General features: G+C 35.5%; 1 protein-coding gene across 1 annotated transcript in view; it reads left to right on the top strand.

Annotated features, from left to right (window-relative positions):
• AGTR1 (angiotensin II receptor type 1) overlaps positions 1–12,920 on the top strand; it is a 41,958-nt gene extending 29,038 nt beyond the window's left edge. Inside the window, exon 2 of the mRNA XM_039354644.1 lies at positions 8,449–12,920. Within this exon, the coding sequence (XP_039210578.1) occupies positions 8,495–9,583 (1,089 nt within the window). The 5' untranslated portion in view covers positions 8,449–8,494 and the 3' untranslated portion in view covers positions 9,584–12,920. The remainder of the gene's footprint in view (positions 1–8,448) is intronic.
• The last annotated feature ends 8,504 nt before the right edge of the window (positions 12,921–21,424 follow it).

Raw genomic sequence — 21,424 nt, 5'->3', positions numbered from 1 at the left:
CTTTCACACCTTACAGGCAGTCCCTATATTTTGATCTTTAGAAACAGCACCCTACTTTGTGGATATCAACAATAAAAAAAACCTCTTCAGAGATCTGTGTAACCCTATTGAAGGACTCCCAAAATTCAAATTTCTAAACTAAAAAGCATAAATTTTATAATTAATTATCATGCACATCACATTCTTGTTCTAAACTACTTGGTAACAATGTTTATTGGATAAACCTAGGCTATAAAATGATGGGAAAAATAAACTGTGTTGACTGTGATGGGAAGAAATCAAATGAATAAATAATTGATAAAAGAAAAACTTTGATTCTGGTTTAACACTGCTACTCACAGAGAAAGACAACCTAGTTAAGAATTAGAATCCCCCCCCCCCTTAAAATTAAAACAGTTAAATTGGGTGCCATGAAAAATGGATGAAAGAGCAAATTATTGGTTAAAGTGAAGACTTAAAAGTATGTTTATAATAAATTATATTGTTCCAAACTAATGCTGAGCCAAATTAATTTCAGAGTCATCGTTTACTCTGAAAGTAATGATTGGATTTAACTGCACCAAAATCTAAATTTTGATCCCATACGTGAGGTGATAAAGGAATAGGAAACTATTCATGTTCTGTTTGATTATTTGTTATTCACTTTTCTATCACAAATAATGCTGGCCAATCAAAAATTGCACCGGCACATAATAATATTGCAATATTCTCTAGCTAACTAGAACTGAATTTCTGCTGAAATCTAACAAAAAGCCACTACGGTGAACCCGGTTTTCTCTCCTGATGACATGGATAAACCCAAGAAGGTATGAATTAATTGCAGAACTGAGTAGCTTCATAATCTTTTTTTAATGATATTTTATTAAGTTTTATAAGGGGAGGGGAGGGATAGGATCAATCTAGGTATTTGGGTTCAGGGTAGGGTTCAGGGATACATTTGGGATAAGGGTAGGTACAACAATGGGGTTGCCCCCAATAACATTTCCAAGCTTTAGCAAGCAGACTATTGTCCAGATACAAATGTTCAATAACAATAATTAATATAATAATAAATAGCTGTAGTCAATAAGAATAACAGTGATCATAAAGAATATCAATCAGTAAATAACATTCATCTTATTAAATTTCACAATCATTTCTCGCTAGCTCGTTTTATTGGTAAAAGTTTTAGCATTGGTAAAAGTTTTACCATGTTTTAAAATAGACTGAATCTTCCCTCTCTTTAATCTCTAGTGTTAGTCTATCCATTTCTGCACATTCTAAAATTTTCCTAATTATGATCTCATCAGATGGTATATTTTCATTTTTCCAATATTGGGCAAATGCTATTCTCGCAGCTGTCAATATATGTAATATTAAATACTCATTGGAGTATTGGATCCTATTATTCCCAACAAAAACAGTTCTGGCTTAAAATCTATCTGCATTTTAGTCATCTTTTCCAACCATATATGAATCTTAAACCAAAAATTTTTGCACTAGGACATACCCACCAGATATGGTAATAACTACCTGGCTTTTGTTTACATTTCCAACAATTATTCGAAACATTTTAAAACATTTTCGCTAGTCTTACTGGTGTCATGTGCATCTATAAAACATTTTATACAAATTTTCTTTATATGAAGCAGCTTTATAATCTTAACCAAATTGTGCAAGAACTTGCTGGAAAGAAAGTGCTGATTGACTTTTTTTTATCTCCAGGTTTATTTTACTTAAGGTCATATTCCCAGATATTTTCTATTCCTCTTAAGGAAGTTGTAAATAGAGGAATATAAATCATACATGAGAATTATTTTGTGCCCAAAAGGATCGATTTGGCTATATAAATATAAAAAGGTTATGCTATCATTCAATTTGCACAAGAGCAAATATCTAGAGACTTGGCAATGAAATAGTCCTTCAAATAAGATGTTCAGGTGACCTTTTTACAGACGTATCCACTTACATTCAAGAAGGCCCTTGTTGGAAATGCTGAAATGCTGAAAAATTATTTTTCCTTGAAATCTGGCTTACAATCCTTGCTTATGTGATTGCTGTTAATGAAGTTGTCACAGGAAGCTGCAGTCACCAGTATCTCATCTTGTTTTTCATTTCAGCGAAATGCTGTTTACCTTGTAGAGAGGCCCAGCATCCTTCTCCGTTATCTCAGGCAGTTTAATTAGAAGGTATGATCATCCAACATAGGAAATGAGCATAGTGCTAAATAATAGTTGGTGGAACAGTGTGAAGCAACAGCACATTCTCATCAGTGACTTATTATAATCATCACAATTAAAAAGAAAATAAAAGGTCAGCCAGGACAGTTACATACAACAGGGATTAGCAGCTCTCCATATAATTTGATGAAAGACTGAGCCTTCAATGAACATCACATTTGATGCCCCTTGAATGAGGGCCTATTCACAAAGACTACTTTTACCTCTCAGTGTTAGGGAGGTCAGTCCACAATCTCTCACTGTTGCCAAGCTTCCCTCTGGCATTTATGGAAAAAATCTGCCACAATAACTTATGCAGGTTGCAACAGTACAGAAACAGCAATTTGGCAGCTATAGTTGTGGTGTTTGTCACAATATTTGCCCAGCTTAAAAAGTAGACATTTCATGGGAATTGTATAATATCTGAACATGATATGGGAAGCTTCCTTATGCTGACTGACCTCCAAAGTCATATATATGGTTTATTTGGTTTGGCTAAGTAGGATATGTAAACTCAGCCATTGTGGCTTGCAAACTATGATTTGTTGCTCATATGTGATATTCAGACCACAATGAAACTATGTTTAAAACATAGTGTTACTTAAGCATAGAATAAATTCAAACTGATTCCTACCATTGGCTTCTCAAACTCTGTTGTCCCTGAATTTCAGACAAGGGTTCTTTTTCCTCCCTCTCCCTACAGAGAACCTTTTCTATAGAAGTCTATGTCTTACACCAGTGTTTCTCAACTTAGCAACTATAAGTTCAACTCTCAGAAATTCCCAACCGGAATATCAAGAAACACTACCTTATACCATTAAGCTATTGATCAACAATCTCTAGGGAGGACCAAGGTCACTGTAACACTCATGATCTTGAGAGGTCCTTGGTGCTCTCTGAGCTTGCTTGTTTTCTTGCAGACATTTCTTTACCTTAACTAGGTAACTCGTGATCTTATGTAGTAGCAATGCAGAAGAGCATTCTTAGTTTTGAGGAGTTTAGTGACTTATTTTGATTTCTCCTTCATATCAAGTAAAGTCATTTTGCAATAGCCTGCCTGAATTTTTACTGAATAAATAAAATGGGGAGGGGGGGATAATCATGTAGCTTCGAAGTTTTTTTGCTGTGAAAGTCTTAGACCAGTGGTGGCGAACCTATGGCATGCATGCCAGAAGCAGCACTCAGAGCCCACTCTGGGGGCACGTGCACCATCACCTCAGCCCCACCTCCCCCTGCGGCTCCCTCTTCATCAGCAGCCCCCCCTGGAGGAGAGTTGCCCCCAGGCACAGCCGGCACGGAGCAGCATGCCAAGGACATGGCAGCCGGGCAGCAGGGATAAGACTCTACCCTTGTGCCCTATCATGCGCAGATGATGCTGCGGGGTGCAGATGGACGGCATGGCTGCCTTGGCGCTGCTGGGCAGCCTGGGCAATCTGCGGCAGGCCATGGAGGTGGTCGGTGGCCCTGCGGGCAGACAGAGCAGGAGCAGGGTGGGCAAGGGTGGACTGGACACAGGTGGGGCAGCGGGGCAGGTTTTGGGCACTCAGTCTCTAAAAAGTTCACCATCACTGTCTTAGACTTTCAATTGTCATCCCAGAGTTATGTGCCAGCCAGTAACTATCAGGTCTTGCGATCTCCTGACGATAGCAGGGCCATGAAATCAGCCAGGTTTTAATAAAAACCTTGAGGTTGTTGTTGTTGGGAGTTTCTGCACAGACCAAGGTAGAAACTGGGGCTGTGGAAACTGGCTACTTTCAGGGCATCTCAGGTAGCATTAAGAAGCTGCTGGCAGCTTGTAAAAGATTTGGGTATCATCTTGCTTATTATGTTTTGCTTTTAACTCTGGCTGAGCTAACAAAAAAGCTTAAAGCCCCTTTATTCACTGGTGTGCTTATTGTCTCTGAATCCAAAAGAAACAATTGCCTAGGCACCTGATCACTGCCCTGACATTTGGCAAAACATCTTCCTACACTGAGCTGGAAGCATTGCAAAGAGTTTCTCCATGTATTCACTTCAATGCAAAACAAAACTCCTCACAGTCAAGAATGCTCCTTTGTCAAACATCACTGTTTGAGTATTGTTGTTGTTAATTGCGAAGTCGTGTCCGACCCATCGCGACCCCATGGACAACATTCCTCCAGGTCTTCCTGTCCTCTACCATCTTCTGGAGTCCATTTAAGTTCACGTCTACTGCTTCAGTGACCCCATCCAGCCACCTCATTCTCTGTCGTCCCCTTCTTCTATTGCCCTCAATCTTTCCCAGCATTAGGCCCTTCTCCAGTGAGTCCTTCCTTCTCATTAGGTGACCAAAGTATTTGAGTTTCAACTTCAGGATCTGGCCTTCTAAAGAGCAGTCGGGTTTGATCTCTTCTAGGACTGACCGGTTTGAACACCTTGCAGTCCAAGGGACTCGCAGGAGTCTTCTCCAGCTTGAGTATACAGAGGTGGATAATGACAAGCAAGATTCTACTGGGGTTTACAGTGTTAATGATTTCTGGCACTGTTCATTCCAATACACACATTTGTTCTTTTCATGTACCATTGTTTCATTGGAAGGAAGGAAGGAAGGAAGGAAGGGAGGGAGGGAGGGAGGGAGGGAGGGAGGGAGGGAGGGAGGAAGGAAGGTTCGAATAATTCCTATCTCTTTTTTAAAAATGAAATCTGTTTGTTACAGGCAATCAGCAAAATGGCAGCATAATATGAACTTTGATCAAAGAAGGCACAAATAAACTAAGTGTCCTTTCTTAATTTCTTTAGGTTAATTAAATATTCAGCTTTGCAAGGTTCTTCACATTGAATTCCTGATAATAATTAATCACATTGTGATTTACCAAACAGAGGAGTAAAAGAAGAAGGTCAAGGCCAAAATGTATTATTTGCATTTTTATAGCTAATAAAAATAAAAACGTAACAAATTTTCACAATGCACGTTCTAATGAAAATAGAACCTCAACTGATTGCTTTACTTGAGCCAGGTTTAATCCCAATTGTATTTTGATTAGCTAAAATCAATGCTGTTAAATAATCTGCCACAAGTGACATTCTAAATAGAGCAAAGAATCATTTATAATAATGTGAAATTCTTTACTTTTAAATATATTTCATACATTATTTGGGGATTTAACATTTTTTCCTGATTGGTGCTAGGCAACTTAAATGGATGTTAAGTAGATTGCTGTTTTTAAAGTGAGAGCATTGTAATTTTTATTATATTTAGCAAGGAAAAGGAATACCTTAGTGAAAAACAAAAGTATTTTCAGAACTGTCATGTGTCATCTATCTCCTTTAGCTGACATCTGGATTTTCTAGTCTAGCAATAATATATATTGCTTTGTACAGTACTTGTTTTTCAATTTTCTATTCTAGTGCTATTGCTGTGAATTTCAGAGCAACACATTTCTTTCAAAACGTTAGAAGATCTCTTTTGATACAAAAATCCAATTCGGATTTAGCAGAGGTTCCTGTATGCAACTTAGGTACTGGGCTGTTGTATCTGAAAGATATGAAAAATGTCAAATAAATAACTGCCAAGGTCAGACAGATAAGATAATATGTCTCACTGTTACCTTATCATGAGAAATTTATACAGGTGTTACTTTTTAGGACTTCAAGATGTCAAATGAAAATTCTTAAACAACAAACAGTAGAAAACAGTATAAATTACTGAGAGCAGCTTAATGTTCTGCACATATTGTGAATCACAACTGACTGTCATAGGAGTTGTGTTCTACAAGCATTGGGAGTTGTAGTCAAAAATATTTTAAGAACATCATGTTCAGTTGAAGGCTCAGGCACTTTAGAGCTCACTCAGAAAAGCACCTGTAAAATGTAAAATGAAATAAAATTTCCTATTTTCTCTACTTAAGTAGTTTAAAATATAGAACAAGATGTGTATGTATTTGGGAAAAGCTAGCTTATGATATGCTACATTCAAAGGATTACATTTTATTAAATGTATTTTATTTATTTATTCTGTTTCATATAGTGATTGTTTTCAGACTACTAGAACATGGACAAAGAAGCAAAGATCACTTAAAAAGATATTAGTTTTGCCATTAAATCCATAAACAATCTTTTCTGAAAATATTTTAGTTAAACTCTCTTTCTTTCACAGTTGATCACAAAAGCCACAAAATGGTATCCTTTTCATCACTACCCATTAAATCATCCCAATATGCTTCAAGTTCAGAAACCAGCCATAGGACTAGCCTTCCACTTGCTAATAACTCATAAATGCACTCTAAAACAGTTTCTCTACAGCAAGGGTCCTCAACCTTGGCAACTTTAAGACTTATGGACTAATTCCCAGAATTCCTTAGCCAGTGCTCGCTGAGGAATTCTGGGAGCTGAAGTCCACAAGTCTTAAAGTTGCCAAGGTTGAGGACCCCTGCTCTACAGCACGGATGTCAAACTCACCACATCACGTGACGTGTCACGATGTATCACAACTCTTTTTGCATTGCCGACAATGGGGTCGGCGTGGCTTCAGTATGATGAAACTGGCCCGTGGGCTGGCAGTTTGATTCCCCTGAAGGGTCTGCAGATTTCGAAGTGTTATCACTTGGTATTGTGAATCTGAAGCTCACAAAGCTGGAACTAAATATTGTTCATTTTTAACATAGCCAATAGCTGAGAATAAAAAAATCTTCCCTTCCAAACTGGAGAAATATTCAAAGTTTCCAGTTTGTGAATTAAGAAATTTCCTCCCCCCCTTTTTTTTTCTTCATAAAAAAGAGAAGGAAGGAGGTTTCTTGTGCCCACTTAGAATGTCCCTATTTTGCCAGCTAATAGATCGCTGACAGTTGGGACCAGAGGGCTGCTTCCCTCTGCTAATGGCAATGTAAAACTGCCAATATTGATTTCTCCCCCTCCCCCAGAGATCCAGCTAAGGATTTTTGGTTAAAATTACTGGGTCGTGTACATGATAGGGCAACTGTAGAAAATGTGCAAAGTGGCTGTGTTGACATACCCAATATATTTAATCTTGTCTCTGATTTAACCATTTTTTAATTCATGCAGTACTTTGAAGTCACCAGTCAATCGTTTTTTGCAAAAGTGGCTAAGCCATAAAAATCCCAACCAAGTTTAGCATGAATCAGTTTATACAAATACAGTCACTGGTCCTGGATAAGAATACTGTCTCAACACAGGCAGGAAAGTATGGTATTTCCAAATGTAAATTCATTTACTTTACCTTTTATGTAGGCATACACACCTTCAAATTCACAAGTGACACACACAGAACCCAGATCTTTTTATTAAGTAATTATTTAAGAGTTTTCACATGACAGTCAAACATTGACTCTAATAAGTTTTTTCCCCAACAGAATGTACTGCTAATCATTTGCCACTGATAGCAGACCCAAAATAAAAAAAAATCATTTTTTAAATGTTATAATCAATATTAAAACATTGTTTTGAGTCCTACTGATTTAACCAGATTGGTTTTAGCATGTGCAATGTGAATTTAAGAATAAAGCCAATATATTTCCTAATCACATCAAAATTGCCTAAAGTCAAGGGATCTACATCAATTCAAATAAACAATAAAAGTTCCTGAATGTTCTCTTAATGTCTGCTAAACCTCTGTGATCTCAGGCAATGCCTTTAAAGAATCATTAGAATGCACATTTAATTGTGTTCTTTGTCTTGGTATTCCAAGACCAGCAAGAGAAACTTATTCAGATGCTTATTAAATCTATTCCCAATGAAACAGATACAGAGCTCTAAGGTATTTGGAATCTAGCAGTTGAACTATATTTAGTTTTTGCACTGATAACAGAACACTGGGAAAAGAGCAAGATCTCATTTATTTACAGTGCTGTGTCCAGATTACAAGGTCACCTTTTGTTCTAGTGAAGTCTTAAAAAAAAAAAAGCACTGGTTATACCTAAATTCAAGGAACATTTAAATTATTACTTAGGTCTCAGAGTTCAGTCCAAGGCTTAAGTCTGTAGGCTATTTAATTTGTTATATCAACAAATGGATGAATGGGAAGAAACCATAAAATACAATGTAATACTAAGCAAAAGTGTTGCTTCAAGGGTATCATTGGGCACACTCAGCTAGTTGAATATGGTCTCTGCCCAATGACAGTTTATATGCCAAAGGAGACCAAACTACTGGATAAAGTATCTAACCCATCAAAGTGACCTGATGTATTATAGTAGTTTAAAGATCTAATAAAATGGTGTTAAGGAGCATTGAAGCAGAAAACAAGAATAATAACCTTTTAATTTTCCTTTCTCAGGTGTTGGTATCAATTTCCTGCACAGCCTCTAGCAAAACTGATCACAATGAATCTAAATATCTCTGCAGAAGAGACCGATAAAAAGAATCCCATTGACTGTCCCTCCTTGGGAAGACACAGCTACATTTTCGTTATGGTTCCGACTGTTTACAGCATCATCTTTGTCATTGGTATATTTGGAAACAGCTTGGTTGTGATTATCATTTACTTCTGCATGAAACTGAAAACTGTGGCCAGTGTATTTCTGCTTAATTTAGCTCTGGCAGATCTGTGTTTCCTAGTAACTCTGCCATTGTGGGCAGCTACAACAGCCATGAAGTACCATTGGCCTTTTGGCAACTCCTTGTGTAAGATTGCTTCAGTTGCAGCAACCTTCAATATGTATGCCAGTGTCTTTCTCTTGACATGCCTCAGTGTAGATCGTTACTTAACAATAGTGCATCCCATGAAGGCCCGCCTTCGACGTACAATGCTTGTTGCCCGGGTAACTTGCATCAGTATCTGGCTATTGGCTGTCCTTGCCAGCTTGCCTGTTGGGATTCACCGCCGCGCATATGTCCTTGAAAATGAAAACATCACAGTATGTGCTTTTTGGTATGACACACGCAGGAATTCAACCAGTCGCATAACTATCAACATTGGGTTAGGCCTATCTAAAAATATTCTGGGCTTCTTAATTCCTTTTGTGATCATTTTAATAAGCTACATATTAATCTGGAAAACTCTGAAAAAGGCTTACCAGTTTCAGAAGAATAACGGCAGAGGTGATGACATCTTCAAGCTGATTGTTGCAATAGTTCTTTTTTTCTTTTTTTCTTGGATTCCTCATCAAATATTTACTTTTATAGATGTGCTGATTCAGCTTGATGTGATTAAGAGCTGTGATGTTGAAGATATTGTGGATACAGCTATGCCCTTCACAATCTGCTTAGCTTACTTTAACAACTGCCTGAATCCTATCTTTTATGGCTTTTGGGGGAAAAACTTTAGAAAATACTTCCTTCAGCTACTCAAATATATCCCTCCAAACGTCAGGCATTCCAGTTTGTCGACAAAGATGACTTCTCTTTCTTATCGACCGTCAGAAGATTTAATCCGCAATTCCAGACAAAAAGGATCTCTGGTTGTGGAGTGATAATATGGCAGCACATTTTTTGCTATTAGTTGGTCAGAGCGACACTACTCCTCTTCTGCAGGGTTGGACCATCTGAAATATTTCATCCTTATGAAAACTGGGGCCTACCTTCATGTTATGAAGAGGAACATCCTAAACAAAGAATGCAGGCATCTTGCCTTCCAGTGTCAGAGTTTGGTGGCAGATAATGTGTGGTAGAACATCTAATCCATCTACATGTAGAAAAATCTCTGAAATTATCTTGTGTTCTCTTATACATAGGTGTTCTGTAGAAGACTTGTTTCAGAGTCCTGAGAGGAAAGGGAAAGGGAAAGGGAAAGGGAAAGGAAAGGAAAGGAAAGGAAAGGAAAGGAAAAAGGAAAGGAAAGGTGTATTTCAAGAAAGTGAAAGAACTTCCTGCTTAACTATAATCAAACCCTCCCTGTACTATATGTAATTACATACACCTATCTTCTTCAGAGCCTGAAAAGTACAGAACTGAACTCATGTATATCAGTAATATCATAAAGTTTTGAAATAAGGGTAAAAATTTAATCAATATAGAATGAATCCATATTTAGATAGAATATTTTTCTATGTTCAATTAACACTTGCCACATATACAACTAAAGTATCACATTCAAAATACAGCACTGTTTCTAAATGTAGTTGAACAAAAGCTTCATTCTGAAGTTATTTCCCTCTCTGAGTTTTTGGCAAAATATATCTGTGGAAAATTTCTGTTTACTTTCACACAATTTTAACTGCCTTTCAGAAGTATTACTACATCACTGCTATTGTTTATTTAGTACAGTTCCTTTCAAAATGGGTGTTAATACAGAAAGGTTTTGATAATACAACCTTTTCTTACTGGTATCTTCTAGATGATCCAGATTACAGCTATAATGACTGCTGTACTATCAGCTCTGTGCAATGTATCTGGGAGACACTTTATAGGTCATAACCTGCATCTTGACTTAACTGAATTCAGAAGCAAACTGGCAACCAATAAAGCTTGCAGAGCAGAGGTTCAACATGCCTCAGTCTTGTGGTTCATATAACTACCAGTGCCATCACATTTCGCACCAGCTGTAGCTTCTAGATACTTAGATTCCAGGGAGATGGGAGTCACAGGGCAACTTGATACACAGAAAATGTCTCACAGGTACTCAAATTTGCATGTGGTAAATGTGCATTTGGGAATTCAAGGAGGTTGAACTCTACATATCTTAAAGTTGCCAAGTTTGACAATCACTACAGTAGGACCAACCAAATATGGGTGATGCCAAAAAGGCACTCATCCGTCATCCCTGTGGACATACACACATGTGTACACAAATAAATAGACATACTATATTAATGCTTTATAATATATGAACAAGACCCATTAAAGTATACAAAAAACGAACCAAACGAATACTCAGTGTCTAGGGCTATGTCAGCAATAAAGAGGTATTGATAGTATAGAAGAGGAGTGTCAAACTTGCAACATCACATGACGTGTTGTGATGTATCATGACTTTTTTTTCCATTGCCAGGAATGGGGTGGTTGCGGTTTTGCCATGATGCATCTGGCTCGCGGGCCGGCAGTTTGACAACCTGGTATAGAACTTCTGGTAGGATCAGTAGGTATTAAAATCAGATGGATTTATTTTCTAATTGCAAACTAAGCACCTGTGCTGTCTATATTCTTTTAGCATCTGTTATCAATCCCCAGAGCTATATTTCTGTGTATACTTTTTGCATACTTTTAAATCTGTAAAACACTTATTTTGTGCAAAGAAAATCATGCAGCTATAATTTTACATTAATTAAAACTACCCTTGATCATAGTGAGGATTTATATCCAGTATTTTAATTCAGTATCAGTAATGGTCAAATAACTGCAAGCAAAGGAGCCAGAGATTAATAGTCATACCCACTGCTGGACTTATCTCTGTCTTTTTAACAGAACATTGGATCAGTGCTTCTAAGGCTATGTAAAACTGGCTATCTTAGTCTCCAGGTGGTAAATCCTGCATTGCCAAACAGTCAAAGGATATGGATTACTTGTTTAACATTGCTATAATGGTATATTACAACTTTCCTTTAAGAAAAATATATATTCTGATAACATCTGCTTTGAAGATAGTAGAAGGATCCTTTATCTCTATTAACATCTCTGTGGGTGCAAGACTTTTAATTAAAACATTACTTTAATGCCTTTAAGTAAAACATTGTGTTCCTTCACCTGTTACAATACCAATTCTTCACTCTTGGTGATGTTGACTGGAACTATTAAGAGTATAGCTTAGCAATATATTTAAGAGAAAGATGCATCACACTGTCATAAGTCATCAAGATATAAATAGAAAAGGAGAATTCTGTTGTCCGAAGCATTCTCTTGCATAAAGATTCCCCAAACATGAAGGACTCAAATTACATAGAGAAAAGATAGCATATGATGTCCAGATGTTCTACTGGAAAGTCTAAAGTAAAGTAGGATGCATGCATGCATCAATAAAAGTAGAACTATTTCATAAGCTGAGACAAAATTTTATTTAAGTCTTCGATCACATGACAAAGGTAGTCAAAGTAGAACTATTTCATAAGCTGAGACAAAATTTTATTTAAGTCTTCGATCACATGGCAAAAGGTAGTCAATTTCAAATGTGAGTGCAATTGTCCTTTTTAATTCCAACTGAACATCTGCATTTGTTTCTTAAAGGATCAACATAAAATTATGCATTTACTTTTATTGTCATCTTCATTTCAAAATATCATCTTGAAAACAGATCACATTGCTCTCTGTTTAAACAAAAAACATACATCAATTCTTTTTATTTTCAGTTATTGCCACATCTATTAGAAACACTTTTTTTCTGCTGGCAGAATTATTTTTAAATGTTGGCTTGCTAAATTTGTAAATGAAATTATATTTATTTCTATTTATTAATAACAGTACTTTATTCTACTCATTTCCTCCCATCATGAATGTAAAGTAATTTCTTGGATATTTAGTATAAAATGTAAACATCCACAGAATGGATTAACTTGCAGAAAGGTAACAATCAGTTGGTGATACAGAAAACATGCAAAACAAAATGTATTTTTTTATGATATTTTGGTTAGTGATTCCACAATAATATATATTTGAAAACATTGATATTAGAAGTCTGTTTAAAGTATTTGTGAATTATCTATGGATTTAAATTTCTTTTAATAGTTTCATCCTTGCACAATACAAAAATATTCATTGTATCTGAAATTTAGTTTCATGTTTGATACATCTAATATCAAAAGCAAACAAATTGTTAATGTTTGTAGTTTCCTTATATTTCTATATCTTATGAAAGCTGTGAAAAATAAAATTCATATATATTAGTTTTCAAAATATCATAATTGTTCTCACATTTGTGTTATTACAGATCACTAAGTCCAGAGCTAGCCAATATTATTTCTTAAAAGAAGCAAATATGGTCATTTTTTTAGCAGCCCAATAAAAAGGACTCATGGTAAAGCAGAGAACCATGTACATTGGAATGCTGAAATGAAAATCTTCCATTTACTGACATGCTTGTTTTAGTGCGGATGGCTCTTTCATTTAAAAATATGGTCCTGGATTTCTTACCATGATCTTTGAGACTAAATGTCTTGGATCCAGGTTTCTGAAACGACAGTTTCTCTCATGTGAACTCACACTTTCTATAAAATAAGATCCAAGTATCAAAGATCAACCACAGTATCCAGGATGTCGTTGAAAATTGACAAAGAATAAAATAGCATAGCATTTAGAGTTATATACCACTCCACAGTGCTTTACAACATTCTGAGAGTTTACTATGTCAGCATTATTATCCCCAACAATCTGGGCCCTTATTTTACTGATCTCAGAAGGATGGAAGGCTGAGTCAACCTTGAGCCCATGAAAATCAAACTCCAGGCTGTGGGCAGAATTTGCCTGTGTATGTCAACCTAGCCAACTTGAAGATGTTGCTGGCTGAAGAACTCTAGGAGATGAGGTCCACAGATTTTCAAATTGACAAATTAATTGTGACTGCAGTAATTAAAACAAGAAATGTTTACATTTGTCATATAATTACAGTATAGTCTATAATCCTATTTTATATATACAGAATCTGAAATGTGGCACCATTGAGCAAATACTGTTGCCAAATTAAGGAGTAAAAGCCAATTCAGTACATTCCAAGTCTGTTCAAGTGAAAAATATCATAGCAAAATCCATAAGGGAAAAAAAGAATACTATCAGAGAATGGGTCCAGGGATTATAGTAGAATATGATTTTATTGATAGTACTTCTTTATTTTCTGTATAACCCCTAGGAAAACCACTGAATTGATACCAATTTTCATAGGAACTGAATATTTTTAAATGAATCAGGAGCCTTGATAGAAAACAATCCAATCCTATAGTATCTCAGTTCTAAAACAGACTATCCATTTAAACCATCAGCTGGGAACTTTTTAGATTATATATTAAGTTCAGTGGTGAGATTCAGCCAGTTCACACCAGTTCAGCAGAACCGGTAGCTAACTTTTTGTTGCCCAGGCCCAGAATGGGCTTCTGGAAGCGGCATCCACGCAGAGAACCGGTTCTTCACATATTTGAATCCCACCACTGATTAGGTTATATACTGTATTTAGGTTATACATGGAGAATTGCAGCTCCTGCTACTTTTGAGAAAGTGATGAAAGCAGCACTGCACTATCAAATCTTTCCTCACTTTTGGACAATTACACTGAGTAACAATATGTACAAAGAGAGCTAGGCTTGTATCACAACAGGACAACAGAGCTTTTGTCAGATTGACCCATTTCACACACAGGTCCCAGATGCTTCTTATGCTGTTCTGCATATTTTTACTTAACCTCCAAGTAGCATGATTCTTATTTGTCCAAATCCAATTGAATGTTGGAAATAAATTATAGAAAAAAATCTTTTATGAGAATCTCATAAAATAAAATAAAATAAATAAAAATAAAAATAAATAAATAAAATGAAAAAAATCAAGATCAGATTTGGTGTGTTTGAGCAATGAAAGAACATATGCATTAAATGTTATGCTTCCCAGCGTGCATGTACACATAGAGGCAACACAAGGAGATAGCTTAAATACTCATGTCTATTGCTGGTAGAAGGGGTAGAAAAACACCCAGAACACATGCTGTGCTTGCTTTCCCTGTCTTTTTATTTTTCCAATCCAATTGAATATTGGTGAGATATAAAGAGATTCATAAAATAATATGATGGAAAGGAATCTTATAGTCCAATTCCTTTCCCAGGCAAACAGCTGTCTAACTTTGCTTGAATGCTTCCAATGATGGAGTACCTATGACAGTAGGAGGCCAGCTGTTCCACTGCACAATGGTTCTCATGGTCTGGAGTTCAAAATGGTGTGGATACAGAAAAATTCTCCCAGATTTGGTGTGACGTAATACGTCCAGTTTTTGTTTCTAGCATCAGAAAGATCCTTTTCCCATTCTCTTTGGATAAAAGGGTTGGCAGCCATATTTACCCCATAGGAACAGTGGTAGCTATTGCAGACACACAAATGAGGGAGACAGGAAGCACAAGTAGAAGTACTACACAGCTTTATTAAAGATACTACAAAAGTTAAGAATATGTAATTTAGTAGAAAAGAATGGAATTAGATTTAAAAATGTGGTGATTTATTCTGGATCCTTTTTTAAGAGAAAGCCACATTATTTCACTCATCATTTTCATGGTTCTAAACATATATGTGTTACAAAAGCACAAAAGATACCAAAAAGTCTTTGATGCAAGGCAAATTGAAATTCATGTATGAAGCTGAAGTATTCTTGGTAGATTTTCAGTTTCAGCTGTGATTTCTTGCCAAGAACAAAATTGACATGATCCATGTTGAGGATCATATTTGTGTTGGAGGAGCTGGATTTAATAAACCTATTTGGCCAAATCCATTAGGCCATCTAATGTGCTTCTAGTTGCTGAAAAACCTGATGTTTCCTGATGGCAATTGCCAGAATCTCCAGCCAGCATGCTAGCTAGATTGTTCAATTCATCTAGAAGGAATCAGATAAGAGAAGACACTCTAATGCATACTATATAGGAAAGATGTATTAAAAAATGGTTCTCCCCTCCCCAATGGAGAAATGTGTTTCCTCCTCCCAGTGGAAAAAATTATACTAGATTTAAAACTTTATTGGCACTTAAGCATATTTTTCCCTGATTGAAGCAGAATTTGTGAAACAATTATATGTCCATGACAAAAGCTGCTAATGATTAGCCTTCAAGAACTGCTGTTGTTTTCTGACAGTTCAGAAGCTGGTTTTGTTTATTTCAGGAAAGGAAGCATCAAATCTTTTATGGACTATCCAAACTGAACAGACAGAATAGCAGTGCTAATTATCTATTTCCATCATTTCACTAAAGCTCTTACTGTAAAATAGAAGACTTCGGTAACAATTTAGAATCCTAATTAATTCTTGTCAGCAAGTAATGCTTCTTTGAAGTAATAACATTCACTTTACTGCTCAGCACTAATATTGTGTCATAAAAGGTGGCAAACGCATAACCCAAGAAAAGAGAAAAGATTATATGAGACAGCACAAGTGAAAACATTATCAACTAAGCAAAGAGATGTGTTGGCAAAAGAAGAAAAATGGGAAAGAAATAAAGGTCAGTATATCATAAATTCTGATTCATGTTTGTTTTGCTAGTTGAGTTGTCAGTGGCTCTCACAAATGATTTTGCAGAGTTATTGTTTCACATGGAAATTAAATCTAAGTGAATATTTTATTTATACATTTATTTAAGAAATTTCTGAGCCAAAGTGGTGAAGGTAGATATGCCACAGCAATATGTTTATCTTAATAAGTTGTCACAATTTTCCCTAACAAAGAAATGTTGGGGGTAATTACCCTGAAATGTGTGTAACACAACATACCAAACAACACAGATATATGTAAATATAAGCTCTTTGTAAACAGCTTTCAGAAATTCATTTTCAAGATACATGTTATACAGACAAAAGGGTGGCAGGGATGTTTATCTCCCCAACCCCGGCAAATGAAATTATTTCAGTCCTGTCATTCATTTAGCAGTGAATTCAGATTGCTCCCATAAAATCTGTGGAGGAATTCCATTTACATTCCTGCCTCTAGATATTTAGGACTATTTCCTGTGCCTTTGATCAAACTGGCTGGACCAGCAGAATCCAAAGCATATAGAACATCTGTTCAAGTCTACAAAACCCCAGATCATTATTAAATGACAGCAATCTCTATGCTATCTTCTAGTAGTGCAGCTTAAATCTGGTAGCCCAATAAAATGTCTAGTAGCCTTACTCCCAAGCTCTTCATATATTACTAGGTAGGCTGGATAGGAAATATTTGGTTGCTTTCTTACAAAAACATGTTTGTGATATCCACAACAAGCAAAAAAAAAAAATCCTTGCTTAGCTTTGAAATCCTCCAGATAATTTCTGTCAGTCCTGCAAGGACCAGAACTTGCTAATTGTTTGTTAACATTGATGTGAAGTTTTGCATAATTTGTTGCAGTGAAGATCATATGTAGAAGATTGAAAAGGCCGAATACCAAGTTTCTGGGTCAACCCAGTTCCACAGCAGACAGTTGGCTTCATTGCATGACTACGATACAGCTCAAATAACTGTCATGAGACTGTCCCCACAAGATGTAATACCTAAGGTGGTCATTAAAACCAATGGGGGATTTGTTATTTGTTAAGATAATAGGACATAGATGGCAGATGTCATCTGACAGATCCATTCCTGCCTACAATATCATGTTACTCTGTGAACAAGCACAACAAAAATAGCAAGATTTTAATACCAGCATTTTAGCCTCCTTGATAAAGGGTTGCCACCTCCTAGAAATGAACAGCTGCAAGAAGAGAATGGTCATACTACATCCCCACGGAACTGATCTGGAGGAAATTATGGATTTTGAGCATTTCATTTTCTTTGTGCAGTAGTGATGGATAAATGTATATGATGACTATAATGACACAAATATGAGGTGATGAGTTGAAGTACATATTCAAACAAATATAGATAATATGGATATAGATAACTAGGACAACATAAATTTGTGAAAGGCACCTTATTATTGTGAAAGCAAGAATTTGCATGTGCAGTATACACAGTTCAGAGTATTAAAGATCTCTCTCCTCATCAATTTTTATTGTTATTGCTTTGAAAAAAAACTTCCATGTTTTTTATTTAAAAGTTTTATAAAGAATTACACCCCAAAACCCTCCCACCCTAACCTCCCTCCCCCTCCCCCACTTCCCAGAGCTGAATACAGGGTTATTACAAATATAATAATCAAACTCTAAATAACATTAACCAACTATAAAATAACCAAATTCATAGTATACTTTAACTCCCCTTTAACATAAATACAGACAAGTAAAATAAACATAATAATATAGACAATTCCATATTATTAAACAATATCCAAGTTATTAAACTATACTAATACTAAAACAATAATAAAACTAATAATAATTTCACTATAATATACTGTTAATAAAAATAATACTCTAAAATTTACTTATAAAATAAATGGAACTTTTTAGTCCCATATTTATTCTGAATATAATCTATCCATCTTCTCCATACTGAAATATACCTTTCTTGTGTGTGATCCTTCAAATAGGCAGAAATTTTTGCCATTTCTGCTAGATTAGAAACCTTAAGTGTCCATTCTTCTGTAGTAGGCAAGGAATCTTTCTTCCAATATTGACCTACCAATAACCTTGTCGCTGTTATTAAATTCAACATCAGGTTAGTTTAACATCAAGATCTACAATAACACCCAACAAAAGTAATTGAGGAGTAAACTTTATCTTTCTTTTAAAAATCTTTTGAATGTTCCACCAAATCATAATCCAAAAATCTTTTATATTTCTACAAGTCCACCAAGTAAGGAAATAAGTTGCATCTAAACCACCACATCTCCAACATTTAGGCTGTAGATTAGGATACATACAAGACAACTTTTTAGGGTCCAAATGCCACCTATAAAACATTTTATAAAAATTTTCTCTTAAATTTTGAGCCTGTGTAAATTTTACATTTGTAACCCAAATTATCTCCCATGTATCCAACGAAATCAGTTACTGAATATTTTGAGCCCATTTTATCATACAATCTTTAACTAAATCCGTTTCTGAATCCAATTCTATTAAAGCATTATAAATTCTCTTTATTTGCACTCGATTTTGATCTTTAATCTGTATTACCAAAATCTCATCCATTAAGGTAATACCAACCTTTTGATCTATACTCCACCTAGCCACTAATTGATTATACTAGAACCAAGACTGTACAATATTTTCTTGCCTTAACTAAAGATTTTAATTGCCAATCGCTGCCTAACAGTCTAAGTAATTCAAAAAAAACCTTCAATGTTTCATTCAGAATGGGAAGTAGGCAAAATTAAGTGTACACTTTATCATGTTAAAACAGCAAAAAATAAGAGAAACAGCAGTCATTTTAAATGAGAGATAGCAATAGAAGTACAAATCAAAATCAAAATAACATTAATATTCAGCCACTATCCACAGTTTCAGGATAATTATACTATTCAACCTGGTAACCCAATATGGGCCTTTCTATCTTTCTCTTTGAATTTAAGTCAGCAAAGTTTCACTTCCCAGAAAAAAAATACATTTAGTTTGCAAGGATGCAATCCTATATAGATTTATGAATAAACACTCATAAGATTTCTCTGTAAATAGGAAGAACTAGTAATCTTCAGAAAAGAAGTATAAGAATATAAAAAAATTCTCATTGTACAATTTTGTACAATTACGAAGTGTCATTGTAACTTTAAACAGAAGTTTGATGAGAGATCCCATTCTTGCCTTTTACACCTGAAATTCTGGAATGTTAATAATATCTTAACATTTAATTTTAATTTTTTTCTCAAATGAAATTCTCCTATCTTCCCATGAAATCTCTACCCTGCTTTCCATCGTAGACATATGGTAGCACTGCTCTATTAAATTAGCATTTAATATAATTATTTTGCTGTCTATGGATCGTCTTAACATCCATTTTTCAGAACATTGTTTAATTGCCTCATTACTTAGTAAAAGAAAAAGCAATCAACCTGCAGCTATTCTCTTTTTTGCTATTTTTTTCTTCAAGAAAAATTATGTTATGCATTACAGGGATAACCTTATAGTTTCATCTTAAATAAATAGATGCAGGAGAAGTCCCACTGAATGAAACAGGACTGGTTTCTGAGCAGCCCTATTCTTAAATATGGGTCTCTTTCCCTTTAAGGCCAAATAGAAACTATCATCAAGAAAAAAACAATGTTCAGCAATAGAAGAAAACCAGATGCTCTCATTAAGAACACAGGATTCAAACACTTGCATGCTTGCCAATCTCTGATAATACATCTGTTGTATTTGTATTCATATAAAAGCTTATTTTTATATTCAATAAGCCAAACTCCGCTTTACACTTTCACTAACACAGCCCCACTGAATTGGAGTTTGAACATGTTCAGGCTACACCAGAGCCTGGCTAGCTATATTCCTTCATTTATCTAGATTTATGCACTACCTTTCATAAATGCAAAATCACATTTAGCCTTACTTTATCAAGGCCTTCTTTTATTATATGATTTAAAACTTAAGAAGACATAATGAATCAAGTGTATAAAGGTCAAAGCTGAGTGGAGTCCAAATTCAGTCTTCATCTCTAAGAAAGAAAGATAATGGTCCCATTTAAAACTCTTTTAAAATGTATGAGAAATAGTATCAGTATCTACATACTGAACTAAGTAAACCAAGGATTTCAACTCAATTTAAATCTTCCTGTGTTCTAAGTACAGCACTATAGCTTTTAAAATTATGGTTTTGCTATACTAATCTGCTCTTATAGTTTTCAGGAAAAATGTCAAGTTTTAAGGTAGCATTTTTTAATTCCACTACTATTATAATATAACCAAATATCATGTATATTCATTAAAAAAAATATGAGCCTCATGAGCCCAATTTCACAACCAAACAAGGCTCTCGATGCTGTTATAAAAAATAAAAGCAAATATGTTCTTGTTCAGTTGCTTAGTCCCTTCAATAATCCGTGACCTGATGGGCATAATTTTGCCAAGATAATTAGTAGCTTCTCCGATTTCTTGTATCTGTATGCTTGTGTTTTCTGCCAGCTTCTCTTTCTTTGCATCATATGTCCAAAATATATAAAGTTCATTTTAGTGCTTCAGCCAAGCAATTAGCTTTCACTTCATTTAGCATTGAATGATTTTTTTTATTCCAGAGCTCAAAGAATTTTCATTGTTTTTTTATAATATCACAATTCCAATGCATCCTTTTATCATTATTTCAACATTCTGAAGATCCATATGTTATAACTGGGAAAACCACAACTTTGATAATATATACCTTCACTTTTAGCAATCTCTGCACTTTAACATTTTGTCTAAACTTGTCAAAAGAGATATCTTTATTTTCTGGCTAATGTCACTGTTGAGTCCTTCGCGAAAGGCAAGACACGAGAAGCAGTTGTAGTTCTCAGGTTTTCTTTTATTCTGTGTTCAGGTTACAGATGAAGGCTTCAGCAACGCCCAAAAGCTCCCAGCCTCTTATATAGGCATTTCCCGGGTCAATGTGTTACTTTTCCTGCGCCAGCACCCGCGTATGCGCACAGGCGCTGGCGACAGCCTGTCTGGTCCCGGGCAGCTTGCACCTGCCCGGGACTGCCTGCAAACGCCCCGAGCCCGTTTGCAAGGCTCGGGACATAACACCCCTTTCCCCCGGGCTAAAACTACTACCAACATACAATCATTTCTTAATGCAATGTTCTACTCCCCAGTGCTCCTACTGTTTAC

The sequence above is a fragment of the Crotalus tigris genome, unplaced genomic scaffold (genome assembly GCF_016545835.1).
Source record: "Crotalus tigris isolate CLP2741 ecotype Arizona unplaced genomic scaffold, ASM1654583v1 scf7180000018573.505203, whole genome shotgun sequence".
NCBI lineage: Eukaryota > Metazoa > Chordata > Lepidosauria > Squamata > Viperidae > Crotalus > Crotalus tigris.
The sequence above is the reverse complement of the archived record's forward strand: the minus strand, read 5'-3'. Positions and strand labels throughout refer to the sequence as shown.